The sequence below is a fragment of the Cavia porcellus genome, unplaced genomic scaffold, assembly GCF_034190915.1.
Source record: "Cavia porcellus strain 051 isolate PalLab524CR breed Dunkin Hartley unplaced genomic scaffold, mCavPor4.1 scaffold_26, whole genome shotgun sequence".
NCBI lineage: Eukaryota > Metazoa > Chordata > Mammalia > Rodentia > Caviidae > Cavia > Cavia porcellus.
The window spans coordinates 17,841,616-17,862,289 of NW_026947509.1; the positions used below are offsets into that span (position 1 = coordinate 17,841,616).

The window sequence follows — 20,674 nt, forward strand, 5'->3', positions numbered from 1 at the left end:
TTACGTGGAATGGCATATCATTCAGCTGTAGAAGTGAGTGATGTTCTGATACATAGTATAGCATGGAAGTAAAAGATGCCAGATACAGAAAGACAAATAATGTATGATTCAAGTTACTGAATTGTCTAAAGTTGTCAAATTCTTAAAGAAGAAAGTAGAACAGAGGTTACCAGGGTTTTGTGGAGTTAATTCTTAATTGTTACAGAACGTTGTTTTTGGTTAATAAAATTTTGGAAAGCTATATTGGCAATGAAGCAAAACATTGCAAATGTAATTAACGCCACTGAATTGTACACAAAGTAAAGTGATTAAAATGGAAATTGTGTTTGATATATATACTTATTAAATAACTTTAAAAATTAGTGTAATATGCCAGTAACCAAGACATTTGAACTTTACAATGGTAGGATTATATGGTCGCATGAATTATCACTATGAAAATAATTTTAAAAGAATATTTTATAGTTATTACCAAAAGTTGCTGGATTTTATTTTTCCTCCTTATTGTGTTAGTTTTCCAGGGCTGCTGTTAAAAAAAAAAATAACAAAAAATATCTATCGTAAAAATGAAAAATACATTGTCTCAGTTCTGGAGACTAGAATTTCAGCATTAACTTGTTGGCATAATTAGCTTCTGATAATTACCGACAGACTTTGGTGTTGCTTAGCTTATGGATCCATAACCCACATCTGCCATCATGTTGGAGTTGCCCCTGTGTATGTATCTTGATGTCCAAATGACTCCTTTTTATAATGACACTTTCATATTGGATTAAACGTCACCCTAAGGATTTTATTTTAACCTCTGAAAGGCTCTACTTTTGAATGAAGTCACATTCAGAGGCACTAGTGGTTAGGTCTTTCACATAAAAATTTTGGGGAGACACAGTTCAACATATAACATTTGTATTTTTCACTCAACAGTGTAGTAAGCATTTTTACTTATTCAAAATCATCATAAACATAATTTCAGTTATTATAAATAGTTCAAAAGGAATACTCTCATAGCCAGCTCTGTACAATTATGTCTTTAACTTGTTTTTACTTTTGTAGTGTAATTGCCATGAACACCTTTATCATCTGCTTTTCTATATTATCTTCTTACAAGGGATACATACCTAAAAATGAAGGATCATTTTTAGGTACTTCATAAGTACCACAAATCTATGTAAGTTTGAGAGTCCAAAAAATTGTGGATTTTTTCCAATTTTTTGTTTATTATGGGTTATTAATCATGCCTTTCTTGTGGATTTTCTAGTTAAGTTTTTTTGCCCATTATTTTGTATTCCTAATGTTTTTCCTTATCAGTTCATATGTTTTCCTTGTCAGTTCATATTGTGTAAGTGCTTTACACAATACAGATTTTACATTTTCTTACATTTTCCTCAGCATTTCTAGTATTGCTTCAAAGCTTAGCTTATCCTTTTCTTTCTAGAGTTTTTAAAATATTTAATTTTACTTTCCTTTGGATGTTGTTCCAGGGGACCTATAAGTATTCAACACTTTCATCTATTTAGAATTTGTTTTGCTAAATGCTATGAAACAAGATATTCTGTTCTTTTATCGTTAGCTAGTGCTTTCAGTTCCATTTATTAATCATTCCTTAAGTAATTATAATGTTTTATACATATATTGCATTAAGTTGTTTAGGTAGAAATCTATTATTGTGATACTTTATTAAAAGGCTTATTATAGATTTTTGTATCAAGGATATCCCTTTTCCATTTTTATGATTTACTTTGGTATTTTTAATAATTTATTCTTCTCTATCAACTAGAAACATTTGTCACCAACCTCTGCTATGCTCCAGCACTCTTCTCCGTGTTTAAAAATAAGCTTTTAGGGCCAGAGGTTTAACCAACAGCAAAGTTAAAGTGTTCCTCAGGTGATTAAAAAACTGAAAATTCAGTGTTAGGGGAATCATTTTAGGCATCACTTTGACAGAGATGCTCAAGAGCAAGAAGCAGACTTGCTTGGGCTTAGTTAGAGCAGTTTTGCACACCAGGTCACTTCATAATCATTGAAGAATCTAGACTTAGTGCATACGTTGTTCCCCCTTCCCTTTCCCTTTCCCTTCCCATATATGAATGATTGATCAATCCTAGTGCCTTCATGCTGAGCTGCATCCTCAGCTCTTGTCTGTCTTTTTATATATTTTGAGACAAGGTTTAGCTTAAACTTTCCTTCCTCCTGGGATTATAAGCATATGCCTCAGGGATTATAAGCATATGCCACCAGGCTTGCCTAAGTAGTAAGTAAAGGATAGCCCCACCTTTGCCCCCTATCCTGACCATGGCAGTTTTTGCTGGCCCACATGAATTCCTCTGTTCTTTTAAATTATATACCTCACATGTAAAGGAGCCAGGACATTTTATCTTTTAACTTTAGGTCAACTATCATTGCCATTTTTTCCACTCTTATGACTAGCTTCAGAAAGGACAAGGTATGCTCTAGCTCTAGATTACTTGTCTATACACCTAAATCTGTAGGATTTTTTTAGTTTCAAAAGTTTGTTCACTTGACCTTTGTAAGTTACTAAGCTGAGAAATTTGTGTAGTCATAATCTCTGGTCTGTGTGTTGCAGTTTACTTTTCAGCAATAGCTAGGAGCTTTACATTTCTCTTATTACTGAAAGGCTATTTTTACCTATTTCCTGAAAGAGTAGATTTCAACAAATTTCTGCTTCTTCTTTATGTCCTACCTAAAAGTCAAGAGACCTACCTTTTTTTTCTGGTATGTACATGAAGATATTACTATAGACATTTGACATTTTCCTCAACTATTACAAAAGCTTCCTTCCTTTTCTTTTTGTACATTATCCTCCATTTTAATCTTTTGAAAACAGAATGTGCTTTAAAAACTTTCTGAGAATTCTTTATGGAATATAATATACATTTTCATTTTTCCTCCATACACTAACAATAATTCTAAGCCAAAATTTAAATGTAAAACAAGAACTCATGTAAGTGCCAACAGAAGAGTTGTTCAGATAAAAAAAAATAAAATTGATTAGATAAATGATGGTATATGCCTATAATCGTAGCGCTCACTCTGAATCCTGAGGCAGGAGGATCGTAAGTTCAAGACCAGCCTGGGCAACTTAGCAAGACCTTGTCTCCAAAAAAAAAAAAGAAAAAAAATCAGATCAACTGTGTAATCTTGGTATAAACACTTAAAAAAAAAAAAAAAAAAAAGATGACACAGCCCATAAAGGAATGTGAACTGAAGAAAGTATTTACAACATATTTGAGTTAAGTAGTAGCCTTAAGTAAACAGTACCATTTTTGTATGCGAATATACCAAATGATGTACAGTTATATATGTACTGTTGTATAGAAAAGAGTTATTGTTATTCTTATAGATAACCAGTCTTATGTTATTACTTCTGTAGCAAAAACAAATTAGTTACTCACCAGGAGTATGCAGCATAGAACACCAGCAAGAGATAACCAAACTGAAGACTGATTTGGAAAAGAAAAGTATTTTTTTTGAAGAAGAATTATCTAAAAGAGAAGGAATGCATGCAAATGAGATCAAAAATCTGAAGAAAGAACTGCATGATTCAGAAGGCCAGCAGCTGGCCCTCAACAAAGAAATTATGGTTTTAAAAGACAAACTGGAAAAAACCAGGAGAGAAAGGTAAGAATCAAGTTATTTACTCATTTAATACATATATTTTAAGTATCTATTATATGTCAAGTTCAGAGATGCAGAGGCAATATACATGCCAGTTCTCAAGGAATCCAAAGTCAAGTTTCTTACATAGGAAATAGTAGTATGTATCATACATTGTATGGTAGAAAAGCAAATGGGACAAGTATGTGAGTGCACAGGAGAGGCACAGAAAGGACCTAGTACATCTGAGGTCTTTAGACAAACAGTGTCCAAGCTGAGACCTAAAAAGGAAGGAAAAAGAGTGCCTAGTTAGAGGTGGCAGAAAAAGCTAAGATTTACAGAAAAAGGGAGCAGCACATTCAGAAAATGAAAGTTGTATACTATAAAGGAAACGTAAATAAGAGAAAGTTGTGAAAAACAAGTCTGGAAAGGAAAATAGAGGCAAAATTATGAATTAATGCAAGGCATTTGGATTTTATTCTAAGGCCAGTGAAAGAAAATAGCATGATTATATTTAAATTTTTGAATGATTGTTCCTGTTACTCAGTAGAAAATTGTTGAAAATGAGCAAACAGAAGGTAGGAACCCAGCTGTGAGAAATGAGCTGGTGGTCCTCACGTGGAAACAGCAAAACTGGAGAGAGTGGCATGGATTCTGAAGGTCTGTAGAAGACAGAGCCTTCAGGACAAGATAATCAGCTACAAGAAATGCAGCGGCAGGAAAAACTATTAGGAATATGGAAGTACCTAGATTTTAGGCAACTAAGTATATGTTACTTTCATTATGTCATTTTCAACTTAATATTGGAAACCTCATTTCAGTTTGTGTACTCATTCACGCAACAAACAAAACTATTCTAGAACCCATGTGCAAAGCACTGTGGTAAATGTGGCAGTAAACAACAGGCCTCCAAAAATCCATCCTTATGGAGCTTTCCTGTAGTTGAAAGTTCCTATGATTGAAACACCATATTTATTCCTATGGTGGAAGGCCAATAAAAAATAAGTAAATTGTAGAACATAATTAATAATAATAAGTGCTAAGAATGAAAATTAATGAAATAGCTATGGAGTATAAAGGGAGAGAATTAAATTTTAAGGTTTTTTTCCTTATAATAATTAGAAGAATTGGAGAATATATGGTGTTAGGATCTTATATGCGTGTCGGGCTTTCATGTGGAGTTTGATGTGTTGAATATGAGGTGCTTGGTCAGGGGTTTGCAGTGCAGGACAGCGACAGATGTAGATTGGCAGTCAGAGGTCATCACAGATCCTGATTGAAGCCAGGTGTTCCAGTTGATGAGCCACCTACAGAGAAAGACAAGAGACAGCAGCTGGGCAGAGTTGTAGGGAGCACTGTGTGTACAGGAAAGATGGAAGGAGAGGAGTTCACAAAGACAGCTGAGAAACCAGAGACCATGTCTGCAGTCTGGAGAGTGTGGTTTCACCAGAACTGAGAAAAGATAGCACTTCATGAAAGGGAGAATGGATCATGCTTTCTAAGATATTTTGGGTGGGTACTCAGTGGTGAGTTTCAATAAAAGCTGGTTTGATAGAGGGTGGAAGCAGATGACAGGTATTGATGTTATGGGGAGCAGTTATGTGATGAAGGAGTGTAGCAAAGTATTTCAAGATATTTACCAGTGAGCAAGAAGATAAGACACGTGGAAATGAAGTGTTACGTGGTACAGGAGAGAGTTTTGGGTTGTTTTTTTTTTTTTTTTAATATGAGACAGACTTAAACTTATTTAATGCTATTAGGAGAAACCAAGAATGATTTTACACAAAAATATTACTGAGTTTATTTATGTACATATTTTTTTTAGAAAATTCACTTGCAACTTTGAGGTTGTTTTGAAGTTATTTCTGTGTTAGGAAAAGAGTCTTAAACATAACTGAATTTAATATTTAAGTGACACATTTGCTTGGAGATAGAATGATTTCTTGTCCTTGAATTTATAATTTATAATGTATGTTCAATAATTTAGATATATAAGGAATTAAGACCACCCATTACGTGTGTTCATGAAATTACTAAGACTGATCCACACTGAATTTTATTTGTTGCTAATATCCTCCAAATTGCCATAGCCATGACACTGCAATATTTAAACTGATTTCTGTTTTTTGCTTAAGAGGCTTTTGAAAGTCCGTTAGAACTGTGTTCATTTCTTTTTTTATATTTAAAAAAATTTTTTTTTCCTTAAGATAGGGTCTCGCTGTGCAGTTTAGGCTGGTCTTGAACTCACTGTGTAGCCCAGACTGATCTTAAACTCTCAATGGTCTTCCTGCCTCAGCCTTTCAAATGCTGGGATTACAGGGGTGCACCACCTCACCTGCTTTAAAACTGTGTTTACGTCTAAACAGTCTTGAATCAGTTTTGTCCCCAGAGCTATCATGTTTGTAAGTTTTATCATATTAAGTTTGCTGTGTATGTTTATGTCTAATAAGGAGGACTGAAAGAATTGAGAGCACTGTTGGAAATTTCACAGTGAATTTTCTATGAGCTGAGAGCAAGGAATTATGTTGTGGTATCATCTGTGCCACCTGCCTCCTTTTCCAATACTTCTTAAATATGCATAATCAGATAAGATGAGCATGGTCAGGATGTCTGTAGTCACAGTAATTTTTCTTAGATGTTCAAATGAAAAATAAGTGGATGTTATTAAGCAGACAAGTCTGTAGACTAAAATCACATGAGTATGGTTTTCACATGTAAAGGAATAGGATTGGGTTTGGAACCCTCATGATTTTTGTGAGTAAAGTAATCCATCTGATAGCCAATTTAAAAACACGGTTATTTTCAACAAACTCGCTTCCACTGTGGTGTTTTCTTTTATCACCTGCATGCACAGAGGACACCTTTTTCAGAATGCTGGTCTTCCCTCTTCCTAATGTATGTATCTATGTATGTATTTATGTGTTTTTATTTTTATTCATTTATTTTTTGAGGGGGATCAAACTCATGACTTTGCACTTGCCATGCAGGTGCATAGGCTGCTGAGGTAAACCCCTAGCCCTTAAGCCAAGCCCCTGGGCCCCCTAAGGTATTTATTAATTAATAACTTGGTGAAGGGAGAGTTCTCTAGATGTTGTCCAGTTTGGCCTCACGGGTGACTGAGCAGTTTGTACATCCCTTAGCCAGTAAACTCTCTACTGGGCAAGTACCAGTCGTAAGCTCATTGATTGCAGGTGGGTCCAAGCTTCCAGGACCTGGCTAGAAGTAGAAAAAGAAACCGTATTAGGTGGTTGGGAAAACTTGATTTGATTGTGTGGATTTGGAACGTTGAGTAGTGTAGTGTCCTTAACTCTAGGAAGTAACAGTATTTAGAGGTAAGAAGTGTATCTACGGCTGCCTCCCATTAATTCTGAAGACTAATGAAATCAGTACACAGTAATGGAGCAAATGAAGTAAAATGTTAACAGGGAATCTGGATAAAGAGGATGCTGGGATTCTTTATACCATTGTTGTACCTTTTTTATAAAGTTAAAAATTAACTTCTAAATATTAACAAAATGTGGAATACTATTCTGAATGAAATCAGTAAAACTAAGAAATGGCTAACCTGATCTTCAGGGCTTGTGACTGTGTATTTTTAAGAATATTGTGAAATAGGTGCATAAAGAAAACTGCCTAATATATCCCAGACCAATTTGTTTTTGAATTAAACTTAATGAATATTAAGCAGTTGGCAGTTACTGGTTTTATTTGGTTAGCTTATTTTACTGACCTTCATGAAACTTCCTGATTATACAATCTAAATTAACCACCCACCACAAATAGTATCTACAGCATTACCATAATCTGAAGTTAGCTCATTTACACACTTTCCATTGCCTATTATGCCCTTACTAGAATATAAGCTCTAAGAGATCAGGGCATGTCTGTCTAGCCCACAGCAATTCCTTAATTCCTTGTAGATATGCTATAAATATTTCCTAAATGAAAGGAGTCTGTGTTAGAAATTCTTCAAAAGTGCTTTTATTAGGCCTGTCATTGCATACAGTCATACTGAGTTCTGTGTGAGTAATTTTTCTGTAGTTTAAATTAATATTTGTGTATTATATAACTATTATAAAAATAAGTTTTCAGTTGAAATTCCTTTTTTTCCTTTCATGTTTTGAATTGTGTTAGTCAAAGTGAAAGGGAAGAATTTGAAAATGAGTTCAAACAACAATATGAGCGAGAAAAAGTATTATTAACTGAAGAAAATAAAAAGTTGACAAGTGAACTTGATAAGGTGAGTGATTTAGTCTGACTTGTACTAATTGAGCACATGCTAGATCTTCAACACTGGTAGAATCATGTGTATGATCTTATATATTTTATACAGTTTTGGTTTAAAAGTCTTCTGTATAAGCCATGAGTGCTTGTATGACACAAGAAACTTTTTATTATGCACATATGTGACAGTAGTCTTCTGGAGAGAAAGTATTGCTTATCTTACCTTCTTTGTCTTATTAATTTTTGAGCTTTTATTCTTTATTTTACTTTCCCTGTTTTCTTTCTCTTTTCTCTCATATTCATCCCTTCCCCAGTCAGTGCTGGGTAATTGATGGATAACTAAGTTCAGACTAAATATAGATTGTCTATATTCAGAGTCAGTTAGACCAAATCTGGAGAAGTTAAACCAACTCATTTTCAAATTTACAACAGAGAACTGATAATTCTAGAAATGATAACAAAGGTGAGTAGGTAATAATACAAGGAAACCAACTCAGTCTAGGTTTGAAGATCAGAACCATGTAGTAAACTTAAAAGTAGCCATATTTGTGAACAAATTTCATTTGCTTAAATGAATTTTCTTCTATTTACTATCTCAGATTTCTCAAACTGCTACCATTCTATATTTCGTACACCAGTTCCCAGAAATAATTGTAAAACATCCTAATAGTAACCAGATGTTTTAATAGTTCTGTTTATATTTAAACTAAGATGACTCATTAATTACATTTTTATAATGATTTCTGTATTTTCCTCCAATAAAAGTATTATGTTCTGATACCAGGTTGAAAGACCATGATTAATTATAAAATAGACTTTCCAATTTTTCTCAATTTTCTATTGTTTTCACATAGCTCCCTTTTTTTCAGTACATTTTGGATATGTATTTAGCATTCAGAAATGTTATATGCACAGGCATGATGGTGCATGCCTATGTTGCCAACGCTTAGGAGACTGAGGCAAAGAAATCACAAGTTTGAAGCTACCTCAGGCTTCATGATTCATGGTCAGAAGGGACTACATAATGAGACCATGTCTCAAAAAAACTTTTTAAAATAAAAATACACTGAATAAGCATTTACAACATTTAAAATAACCTCATTTTCTAAACATTTAAAAATTATTTTGCTTGTTTTGTTGAAAATTACTTGAAAACCAGTACTGTTCATTTTGTAAAGCCTTAGCTAGTGCATGTAAATAAAGAAGCTGAATGGAAATAGCATAAAGTTTTTTAAAAGCATGACTAGTATATGAACTTTATTATATAATTCTTAGTTATTTCTGCCAAAAATAAAGTTACCAATATCTGAATTTTATCCAAATAGGTCACATAATTGTTATTCAATATACTTGACTAATATAATTGCATAATTTCATGTCATTTATATCTGTAAGACAGAATTTAAAGATTTTCTTTAGAGTTACCTTGAAGCAGGGGGCACTAGGGATTTAGCTCAGCGCTGCCTTGCAAGTGCACAGTTGTGAGTTTGATCCCTGGTACAAAAAAAAATTACGTTGAATGGAAAAATGTGTGTTAAAATAATTATATACTTTCATGTGGAATTACTAAGCAATTACATAGTAAAAGATATTATTACAGTTTAAGAAAAACTTTATTGAAAAATAATTGAAGCAAATATAGGTCAGCCTCATGTTTGGTTTAATTTTATTATTAGCCATAGTGCCACCAAAATATCAGCCAAGCATACCAAAAATATTTGTTTAGAGAGCATTTTTTAAAAAATCTTTAAAATTGTGTTGTAATTTAATAGTTATCCCCAAATCAACCTGTAGGTTCAGGGACATACCTTTCAAAATCTGGTATTTTTTTGTAATTGATCAGCATACTTTTAAAATAGGGGAATGCAGAACACCTAGAATAGGCAAAATATTCAAATTGGAGAATTTATACTTGTAATTTAATATTTACCATAAATATACTGTATACTAATAACAAATGTATAGTAGTATTGGCATAATAGAACAGAATAGAGTCCAAAAATAAGCCCTCACTTTTATGGGAGGCCTACTAGTGCACTTAATTCAATGGGGAATGGATAGTCTTTTCACATATTATTGGAACATCCGAGTATCTGTGTCTACGAAACAGTAACTTATATCCGTACCTTATACAAAGATTAATTTAAATGGATCAAAAACTGAAGTATAAAATATAGGAGAAAATAGTCTGCAATTTGGGGTTAAAGCATGCCATTAAAATTAGCATAGGAGAGGAAATAATGGTATATCAAATTTCATCAAAATTTGAAAACAGGGGCAGGGATATAGCTGAGTGGCACAGTACCTGCCTGGCAAGCGCAAGGTCCTGAGTTTAATTCCCACTACCAAAAAACAAAACACAAAAACCAAGGCAGAAGATTACAAGTTCAACATAACCCTGGGCAACTTACTGACTGTCTCAAAATTTAAAAAGAGCTGGGGATATAGTTCAATGTAAAGGTCAGTTTTGTGAAAAAATATCAAAAACCTTGAGAATAACATTAAGAAAATGAAATGACACATACAGAATGGGAGCCAGGAACAACTACAATAAAGCACAGTCATGATTTCTCATATTAGAATTATTTCATAACTAGAATATAGCAGTTGTGCAACTATATGTACTTGCAAGAAATTATTGAAATGTACCTTTAAAATGGGTGAATTTTTTGTTAGATAAAGTATATCTCAATAAAACTGAAGAAATAGCTGGTAAGTTATATTTTTCAGAGCCATAACACACATCCTGAGGTACAGTATTTAAAGCCCTTGTTTATAATAGGTACATCAGGGTGTGTGCTGGTGATCATAGTTGCTGTAGACTCATTTCCTTAAGAGAAGACAGAAGTTGGTGGGAGTATTAATGGAATATGTAAGCAGACTGTACATACGTAAAGTGATTTGCCCCTTTGGGAGAGGGGAAGAAATGAAACTTTGCCTTGTGACATATGCCCTGTGTTTCTACACAGAACTACAGGTTAAAAATAAACACACACACACACACACAAAGAATCATTAGGAAAATTCCTTATAAAGTAGAAAGGGAATTTCACAAACCATGGGCAGATCTGGCCCAGACTAATTTTGTGTGACCCACAGACTAAAAACAATCTTGTCATTTTTAAAGAATATGTGACCCTTACTGGTGAAAATATTTACTCTCTGGTTCTTACATGAAAAACTGCGGATTTTTAAAAATTTAGAACGTGGTTTGGGACTATACTAGTTTAGATTCTCCAGAAAACAAACACATGCGTGCGTGCGTGCGTGCGTGTGTGTGTGTGTGTGTAGATATTGGTTGATTGATTTATAAGAAATTGTCTCAAGTGATTCTGAAGGCTGGCAAATAGCTATTATATGTTCAAGAAAATAAAAGAATTTGAGCAGCCAATTGAGCTCCATACCAAGGAGTGAAAGAATTTCTGGAAATGAAAAGTAATCAGTAGAAAGTTTAACAGCAGATTGGAAAGAGCCAAAGAAAGGACTGTGTATGTTGAGATAGACCAGACAGCAGGGGAGGAGGGGCAAGAATGCATGCAGAAAAGAGGGTGTGTAGTGTAAAAGATATGATGAAAAGAACTGGCATGTTGAGTTTCCCAGAAAGAGAGGACACACTCCTGTGGTAGAATCAGTGTGTGAAAAGTTAGTGCCTTGTAGTTTTCCAAGGCTCATAAGAAATTCAAGAAAAGGCTCACACAAATTCAAGAAAAGCCACAACCCTAAAGGTGGAAAATAGAAATCAGAGATCACTCAGATCATAGAATTGCCAAAAAGCAGCCAATATAAAATCCTAAAAACAGCCAGGTTAGAAAGACACATTATATTCCAAGTAAAAATTAGATGAAAAACTGTATTCTCAGTAAAGGGAAGAAAAAAAGGAATTCAGAACAAAAAGGAATGACATCTTTCAAATATTGAAATAAAAATATTGCCATTTAGAATATTAAGTAAAGCAAAAATTAATTTAAAAATGAAGGCAAAAATCAGAATGTGGAAAACTCTAGAGGACAATTTACTGTTATTAATTATAAGAAAAATGTATACTAGAGAAATGAAATAGATGAGAGATAGCATTTACCTATTAATATCATGATTCAGTTTAACAAAATTAAGGTTTTTAGCACATTGAATAACTGGAAATTAGCCTTGTGAAGTTTAAGTAATATATTTAAAAAGAGAGCCTCAAGTTTCAGTGATATACATAGAAATATGTATGGATGAAACTATAATTTCTGATTTTTTTTCAGAAAAATACTAAAGGATCAGAATACAAATGAGATTGGTGTTACAGCAATATTGTTGAAGTTAAGTGGTGGGTAGTAGAAAACATTTTTGTATGTTTTTGAAATTGTCAATGAATTTCTGTTAAAAAAATAAGATGATATAAAGATACTTGCAGAAAAGCAGTGTGGGTGGTGGTGCTCCCAGTAGAATTGGGCAGTTCTTCAGGCAAATGGAGAATATTCACAGTTGGAACTTGTGCAGTATAGGATATGGGGGAAAGCAAAAGAAGCAGGAGAATACAGGGTACTTCAAATGACCACAGGTAGTGGCCAGAAGGGTTGTCTAATAGTAACAAGGTAAGAGTTGGAGTGGAAGATTGTGAGTGATGTATCTGAGCACCTCGAAGTCCTGGTCCTAAATGTTACCGTGCCTTTCAGCTTACCACCTTGTATGAAAACGTAAGTATGCGCAACCAGCAGTTAGAAGAAGAGGTAAAAGATCTCGCTGACAAGAAAGACTCTGTTGCACATTGGGAAGCGCAAATCACAGAAATAATTCAGTGGTGAGTGCTATTTTAAATGTATTTATTGTGGATGGTTGTACATTTAAAGCCAAGTTGGTGTGAGTTGTAAGAGGCTGCTAATACATTTTTTATCTTACTTGTTTGGTATAGAAAATAAGTTACTTAAAAATGTACATGTTCTGCTATGTTTGCGTTTATGTTTTTCTGTTTCGAAATTCTAACATATGTCGTATACCAGTTTTTACTCAGCTTTGTTGAAATCTGTCCTTTCTTACTACTTTGCTTGCTTTCTTGCTTGCTTTTGTTCTTTCTTGGGGAGCCCTTGGCCTTTACTGCGCATTGAGCTACACCCCTAACCACCCACCCATTCATTTAATTATTTTACTTTTGAGACAGGGTATCAGTAAATCACCAAGTTCTGTAGGCTGAGCTTAAACTTGTGATCATCCTGCCTTAGCCTCCCAGAATGCAGGAATTACACACTCCACCACCACACCCAACTTGTTATTTTTTCCTAAGAAAAGAAAATATCATCCCCTCGTAAATCAGATTTGGTCCTTAAAGAACTGAAGAAACTTGTCCATTATCTACCAGTGTTTCCATCTGAGATCAAAACTACTGTATTTTTTGATTAAGGAACAGAAGTCCTGAGAAAAATTTAGAAGCAAAAGATGCTGTGCTCATTTAGTATAATATGGATTCAAATATGGCATTTTTAAAAACTTAAATTATTTTAATTTACTTTTATCATTTATTTAAGCCTCAGGATTTAACTTTATTTAGCCTACTAGCCTTCCTCTTAATTTCTTTAATTAAATGATCATTTTGATTCTTATAAAAATGTGTATATTTTATAGTACACAGAAAAGTAAAATACAAAGAACTTATTTCATAATATAAATACGTAGCATAACTTTCTATATTTATTTGGCATTTTTGCTCATTTTGGGATGTAGTAGATGTTTTCTTCATATGAAAGCAACTATTTTCTCCCTATATCTATAGATCAGTTCTTTGTTGGGAATTTTACTTTCTTTTGCTCATGTTTGGTTTCAAGCATTTTTCCATTTTTCTTTTTCTTTTTGTACCGGGGAATGAACTCATGACTTTATGCTTGCTAGGCAAGCGCCTATGCTGCTGAGCTAAATCCCTGGCCCCTGTTTTTTCATTTTTCTTACCAGGCTAATAGCGTTATTAAATAAAATTAAAAATGAATAAGCATTATGTTTTTAAGTAATTTTACTCAAATTACTCCAATATTTTGATGTTGACTTAACTGTAGACCTCTTAGATAGCTAATGTTTGGCTTATGGATGTATTTGTTCACTGTGGATAAAGGAAAACGCCCAGGTTGTGGACACTTGGTTGTGATCAAAACAGTTATTGGTTCATGAATGTTTAATTTATATCTTTATCATTAAATCTATGTTTCTGAAGCAAAATCATTTTCATCTTTAGCCAGATTCATAATATCAAAAATTTTGAGTTAGCATGTCGCTCCATTATTTATGTAATCAAATTTATAGTGATGGTGGAGCTAAAACTGACTTTCTTATCTGTTGTACCTAAAGCGGGTATGTTCAAACCTGGGATCCTAGACTCCTGCACTGATCTTGTGCAGTGTCTGGCAAAATCACTTCTGCCAGAGTGAAAGTAATTCTGGTAAAGGAAGAAAGCTTTAAATGTGAATTCTCTAGAAAAGCTTACAAAGATCAGAGTTCTTATATGATTCCCCAAAACACTCATTTTGTGCTTTTTAATCAGTATACAAATGAAGATTAAATGAGGAATGTTTCAAATAGTGGGAGTGAATTTAAATAGATAAATAAACAGTTAATTATTAAAACAGTCTTGTTGGTTTCCTATGCAGCTCTTTCCTCTACCTTTTATTATGCAGCCTTCACCATTTCCCAGCTTCCACCATTTCCCAGCTTTCGTGTCTCATTAAAAAAAAACTCAACAACTTCAGTGCCCTTGTTTATCAAGAATTTAATTCAAAAATGTGGAATTTATCTTATTTAAAACAATTTTTTTTTGTCTTTTTCCTTTTTATCGGTACCGGGGATCAAACTCACGACTGCCTGCTTGCAAGGCAGGCGCTTATGCCACTGAGCTAAATCCCTAGCCCCTATTTAAAACAATTTGATAACTTTTCTGTCTAAAATCTTAGCAATATTATTAGCCAGATAGCCTTTAAAGACAGTAAGATAACCTTCAAATAGTAAATAGAAACTGGGTTGCATTAGATTTTAATCTTTTATCTTTATTATTTTGATGATTTTAGGAAAAACTTAATTTTTGCAGAGTATCCAACCTTAACATTCTAAATTTGGTATACTTCAATTTTAAAAAGGGTGTGGGTGGATGAGAACCATAGTGTTCTTTAAAAAGCCTTTCTTGTGTATATGTGTAGTAAATGCTAGATTTTAAAGCATTCTGATTCTGTGGCTTAAGGGTACAGATTTACCAAATTATCAGATAGGAGTAACTCCTGACTTAAAAACATCACCACCTTTAATTTGTATATAACTGAACAATTCAGCAAGCCTTTTCCCACTTTAACAAGTAGTGGCAGTAAGGTAGAGCTTTTAAAAGACGTTACTTAAGAATATCTTAATATTTCTATCTCTTCTGTTTTTTATGAACCTTTAAAATAATGTGTTTCTCACTGAAATTTTTCTTTCATTTTGCTTTTCTATTTTGTCGCCATATGTGTGCATTCTAGGGTCAGTGATGAAAAGGATGCACGAGGATATCTTCAGGCCTTAGCTTCTAAAATGACTGAGGAATTGGAAGCATTGAGAAATTCCAGCTTGGGTACACGAGCAACAGTAAGCTCTGCCATTTTGTCTGAAAGCTTATTAGGAGAAAAAGAAGGCTCAGAGAACACTATAATAAATCTGATTATTTTTTACCAATTTTTATAGACTTAACTTGTAAAAATATTCACAAAGAATCAGTTCAGATCTTTTCCACTTTAGAAAACAGAGCACATAACTACTTAGCCATATTCTGCAGTTACTGAAAAGAGCTGTTTAAAAACGTTCATTCATTCATGTGAATATTTATAATTGTTTCTGAGCTCAATGAAAATGAATTTCTGCAAGTAATGTTTTTTGTTCTAATATTAGAGCAAGGTAATGCTTCTAGGTAGCTCTTAAAGTCACTTTGAAGTACTAAATTGAAATGTTAAAATAGTGAGGAACTGAAAACACACCAATACTATTTTGTAGGATATGCCATGGAAAATGCGCCGTTTTGCAAAACTGGACATGTCTGCCAGACTGGAGTTGCAGTCGGCTCTGGATGCAGAAATAAGAGCCAAACAGGCCATTCAAGAAGAGCTGAATAAAGTTAAAGCATCTAACATCATAACAGAATGGTGAGATAAATAATTTAGCCATACTAAAAATTTATTTGGAGTGGAGTTACATTTTAATTTCCTGTTTCTTGCTTTTTTTAAAAAAAAAAAAAAAAAAAGAGGGGTGGGTAGAAATGACTAGAAAACGTTACGAAGATTTGCTAAGTAATAGATACTTTCAAGCCTTTTAATGGGAGTGATGAGATTTTCAGACAGTCTTACTTCCTTGTGGCATGTCCATAAAGTGGAATTAATAATGGTAGATAATATTCCATTATTTATTTTCTCATTTGTAAGGTTTAGTTCACTATTAAATTTTATTGTATTAAAATCTAAAATTCTCTCATTTAAGTATATTATATCTGTATAAAATGTAATATATGGGCTGGGGATTTAGCTCTGCAGTATAAGTGTCTGTGCGGCAAGCATGAGGTCATGAGTTCTATCCCCTGTACAAAAAAGAACAAAAATGTAATACATGATCAGAACAAAGCACAGTCATTTGAAAATTGTAGGTCTACCATATGTCTTTTACAAATTAAAGTTCCACTGATGGTAGATTTCATAATGGCACAATTATCTTTTAATTATAATTATTTTTCATGTTCCTTTATTAAAAAAAGCAATCTCTCAGGCATTAACAAATGAACATTTCTTCCGTTCTTGTCACAGAGGTAGAGCATATCACACCCTGAATGTGCTTAAATAAATTTGGACTAAATAAACATTTTAAAAATCAAAATACATGTTATAAAAAAGTAAAATAGAAAGTTCTCATTACAAATTAAACTATAAATATTAAAGTCCATTGGGTGTTCAGAATACCAGAAGTTCCAAAAGTACGTATGTTTATAAATTGAGCTTTTAATAGCTTGAAACCTTAGTGCTTAAACTGCAGACATTAATGTTTTTGAGTCGTATTAAAGGTCAGATACAAAACTATAAACTCTGCCAAACTATAAGCTTTTTGTTATAAATGACATAGATATAAATTAAGTATGTTTCACTTAAGTGTGCTTGTGTGGCATTGAACAGAGAAAAGAAAGTGTTCTGGAGAATATTAATTAAACCAGGCTTTAGCCAAATATCATTCTCTGTGTTGTGTTTTGGAGTAGTGTAATCTTTACTTTCTGTACCACAGACATTGGCATTTACACCTTTGTTCATAAAGCAAAGGAGTAAGTGAAAATTTAAAATTATAAATCTGAAGATGTGCAACACTTTCCTCGTCTGTTATTGAGTTCTAACAGAACTACAATTAACCTTTATGACTTTCTAGTTTAATAATTTGACTCATTGTCAACAAATATTTCTATAAAGTGGCAGCAGATATATTAAGCTTTGAGGGCTATATAGCCTCTCCATAAGTTCTCAACTGAGCTATTACAGTACATGTATGGTATATACTGAAACGAAAAAACTTAGCTGTGCTGTAGTTAAACTTACTTCTTCATTATACCCTGTGGTAGCCTGTATTGATCCTGCCTGTGCGAGTTTGGAATTCCTTGATTTAGTATGACTTAACATTTAAACCAAATAAGCCCAGCTACACACAAAATACCTCACTAGCCAGCAATAAAAATTGCTAACATTTTTTCCCCTTTTCCTCCTTTTAAAGTAAACTAAAAGATTCGGAGAAGAAGAATTTGGAACTACTAGCAGAAATTGAACAGCTACTAAAAGACACAGAAGAACTTAGATCTGAAAAGGGTATGGAAATGTGTGTTTGCATCATTCAGGAGTTATTGTTTTGTTCTGAATATATTTTATTACATAAGAATCACTTAATAAGAATTACTGCGCTCATGTGAAAATTGTTTACATAAGCAATTCTGACACTCATTTAGGAGCACATTTGCTAGACTGGTCCTGAGTTGTTTTGTTTTACGTAATATATCTTGTTTTAAGAATTTATAATAACAGAAACTTGCTTTGCTATAAATTTTTTCATTGTTATGAACTATTTCTTTGTAACAGTTTTTGTAATTGGAAAAATTATTTTATAATGTACTTTATGCTAATATTGGCAAATAGTTTTTGCATGAGATAATTACTCCAGCAGTGGTAGTGTGTGTTAACATTTAGAATTGGTAAGAATTCTTGAAGAGGTCTTTATTAGTACTTTTTAAGTGCTTAGAATGTACAAAATCTTGAAGCAGGTGGTTTCACTCCCTGGGCAGTTGAGGAAACAATGTATGAAACAACTAAAGATGAATCTAAATTTAGTGTTAACAATGCAGTTCAATAATGAAGAATTTTTTTTGAACATTTCAGTGTCTTTTTCCAGTTTGATACTTACATTGCTTGCCCTTTGGGATTTCCCAGGATTCATTATCTTTTCTTAAAAACTTGTCTTTTGCATTTTTCCATTAATATGGAAGCTAACTCAGAATATTTGATAGCTCTTTACATCAACTTTCTTTCCATAATGTGTAGACATTAAGATTGTTATTTTGGAAATATTTTGCATACAACTATTAAGAATTAATTTTTCAGGGCTGGGGATTTAGCTCAGCGGCATAAGCACCTGCCTTGCAAGCAGGCAGTCGTGAGTTCGATCCCCGGTACTGATAAAAATGAAAAAGACAAAAAAAAAAATAAAGAATTAATTTTTCTTATAAAGGTCATCACTGAAAAAGTGCACTAAAATTAATACTGGGCTTTATATTAGGCCTAAGGATTTTTTAAATCACTTCTCACCCCTTCAACACATAGTAGCATAGAGCTAGGCTCTGTACCTGCTTATAAAATTGTGGTGAACAAAGAATAATTACATAAAGAAGATAAAGCTGTTTGAAATACGTGATGTTCAGTAAATTTTTGTTGAGTTTCTTAATAAAAGAAGTAAGGAGCTTAAAAAAGCGTAAATAGGAACTCAAATGCGTAAACCAACATGTAAGTTGAGAAACAACTTAGGTTTTAACTCATGAAGCATATAAGGGAAGTACAATAATTGGGAGAAAAAAGAAAAGACTGAATAAGACATGGATAACTTGTGGCCCTAATGGCAATTAATAAGAAAGAGATCAATGTAGAGTGAGACTTACACATCAGATGACATTGGCTGCATCATTTTTTTTTCCTGTCTTTTTCCTTTTTATCGGTACCAGGAATCGAACTCACGACTGCCTGCTGGCAAGGCAGGCGCTTATGCCGCTGAGCTAAATCCTCAGCCCCAGGCTGCATCATTTTTAATTACACTTAAACTTGAAACCAAAGAAAACTTCAGTTTATTGTGTTGCTTTTTGAAGGCTTGTTAACAGAGCTTTATAATTTTGAATGTTGCAAAATAAAATTTCACTGTGTGTTATAATGTCCTGTGCTACTTTAAAAAATATGTGATAAGGGGGCTGGGGATTTAGCTCAGTGGCATAGGCACCTGCCTTGCAAGCAGGCGGTCGTGAGTTCGATCCTCGGTACCGTTAAAAATGAAAAAGACAAAACAAAACAAATATGTGATATTTCAAAATGAGGGCAAGGTTTTTTGTGGGGTTTTTTACCTCTATATATCTGGGGTAGCTAAAACAGTGTCTGGTATATAATAGGTGTTTGTTTACCAAATGAATTTCTGAACATATTGGTAACTATTGTATATTATTAGAGAGCAATATGAAAAGCATATAAATCACTGTTTTCCTAAGGGTCTGAAAGTAAAATTGTGTGATTGGTTGTTTTCCGCTTTATCTTCCATATTATTTATCATCATTTGTATATTTAAGAATCATTTTTGAAAGTATATATTTAAAGTTAGTATCATAGCCATGAAATTATAAATGAATTTTTAAAAGTTCATCTGAGAAAAAGTATGGTTTGGATTCTTTATTCTTTCAGTAGAAGAATCAAAATTGCCTTAAATTTTTTTTTTCATCATTAAGTTTTGTCACTGCATTATTTTCTTATCAAAGATTGTATTTATCATGTAATTGAAGTATTTCAAAACAAACATGTTGGATAAGTTTAGAAAAATAAGATACAAATAAACCTCTATTTTTTAAGTTCTTTGAAGCCTACCAAGTATTTAGTGTGTTTTTTATGATATGCAAGAAAGAAAAAAAGAATTTTAATAACATGCAACTCAAAATACAAGTATTTTATGGAAGTTGATATAAGCTAAGTATTCAGTGGTAGTCTAGAAAACAGTTTTTTGACTTTTTAAATATATAAAGTTGATAATATTGATCAACTTTACAATACAGTAATTTTTGAATACTTAGAATATCTTGAGATAGGAAAGGTTGCCCATGAAATTTAATTTTAATTGTTCTAGTTTAAAAATAGTTGCTGCTGTCTTCTAGGTATAGAGCACCAAGACTCACAGCATTCTTTCTTGGCATTTTTGAATACGCCTACCGATGCTCTGGATCAATTTGAAGTAAGTATTAAGTATTTTCAAATATCCTCCGTTGTCAATATAAAGTTCATTTTGCGATTTAAAATTCACTTGGAATGAGCTTGTTTTATTGAATCTTACATAAGAGAGCTTGAAATCTTATATAAGCAAAATAAAGTAAGGAAGGAAGATGTTCTGCATTCTTACAGAAAGTACAATCACACATATATTTAACAGACCTCGAAGAAAGGCCTAAGTGTGAGAATCATTATTAGATTTTAACCTACTTCAGCTCCCTTACAAAACAATAAACACAGAACAAATTGCAACTTTTAAAATAATTTTTCTCCAAAGCATATAGCGACAATAAAAAACAGTATGGAAAAAAGGTTGCAGG

At 33.0% G+C, this 20,674-nt stretch overlaps 1 protein-coding gene across 21 annotated transcripts in view; it reads left to right on the forward strand.

Moving 5' to 3' along the window:
* Positions 1-20,674, forward strand: part of Cdc42bpa (CDC42 binding protein kinase alpha) — a 266,063-nt gene that overhangs the window by 181,706 nt on the left and 63,683 nt on the right. For 18 of the 21 annotated variants that reach the window (XM_063236777.1, XM_063236786.1, XM_063236787.1 and 15 more), the window contains 7 exons: positions 3,392-3,639; positions 7,750-7,855; positions 12,501-12,625; positions 15,312-15,417; positions 15,820-15,968; positions 17,566-17,657; positions 20,243-20,319. In XM_063236777.1, coding sequence (XP_063092847.1) covers positions 3,392-3,639; positions 7,750-7,855; positions 12,501-12,625; positions 15,312-15,417; positions 15,820-15,968; positions 17,566-17,657; positions 20,243-20,319 — 903 coding nt within the window. The remainder of the gene's footprint in view (positions 1-3,391; positions 3,640-7,749; positions 7,856-12,500; positions 12,626-15,311; positions 15,418-15,819; positions 15,969-17,565; positions 17,658-20,242; positions 20,320-20,674) is intronic. The other 3 variants (XM_063236784.1, XM_063236790.1, XM_063236797.1) reach the window with 1 other exon arrangement.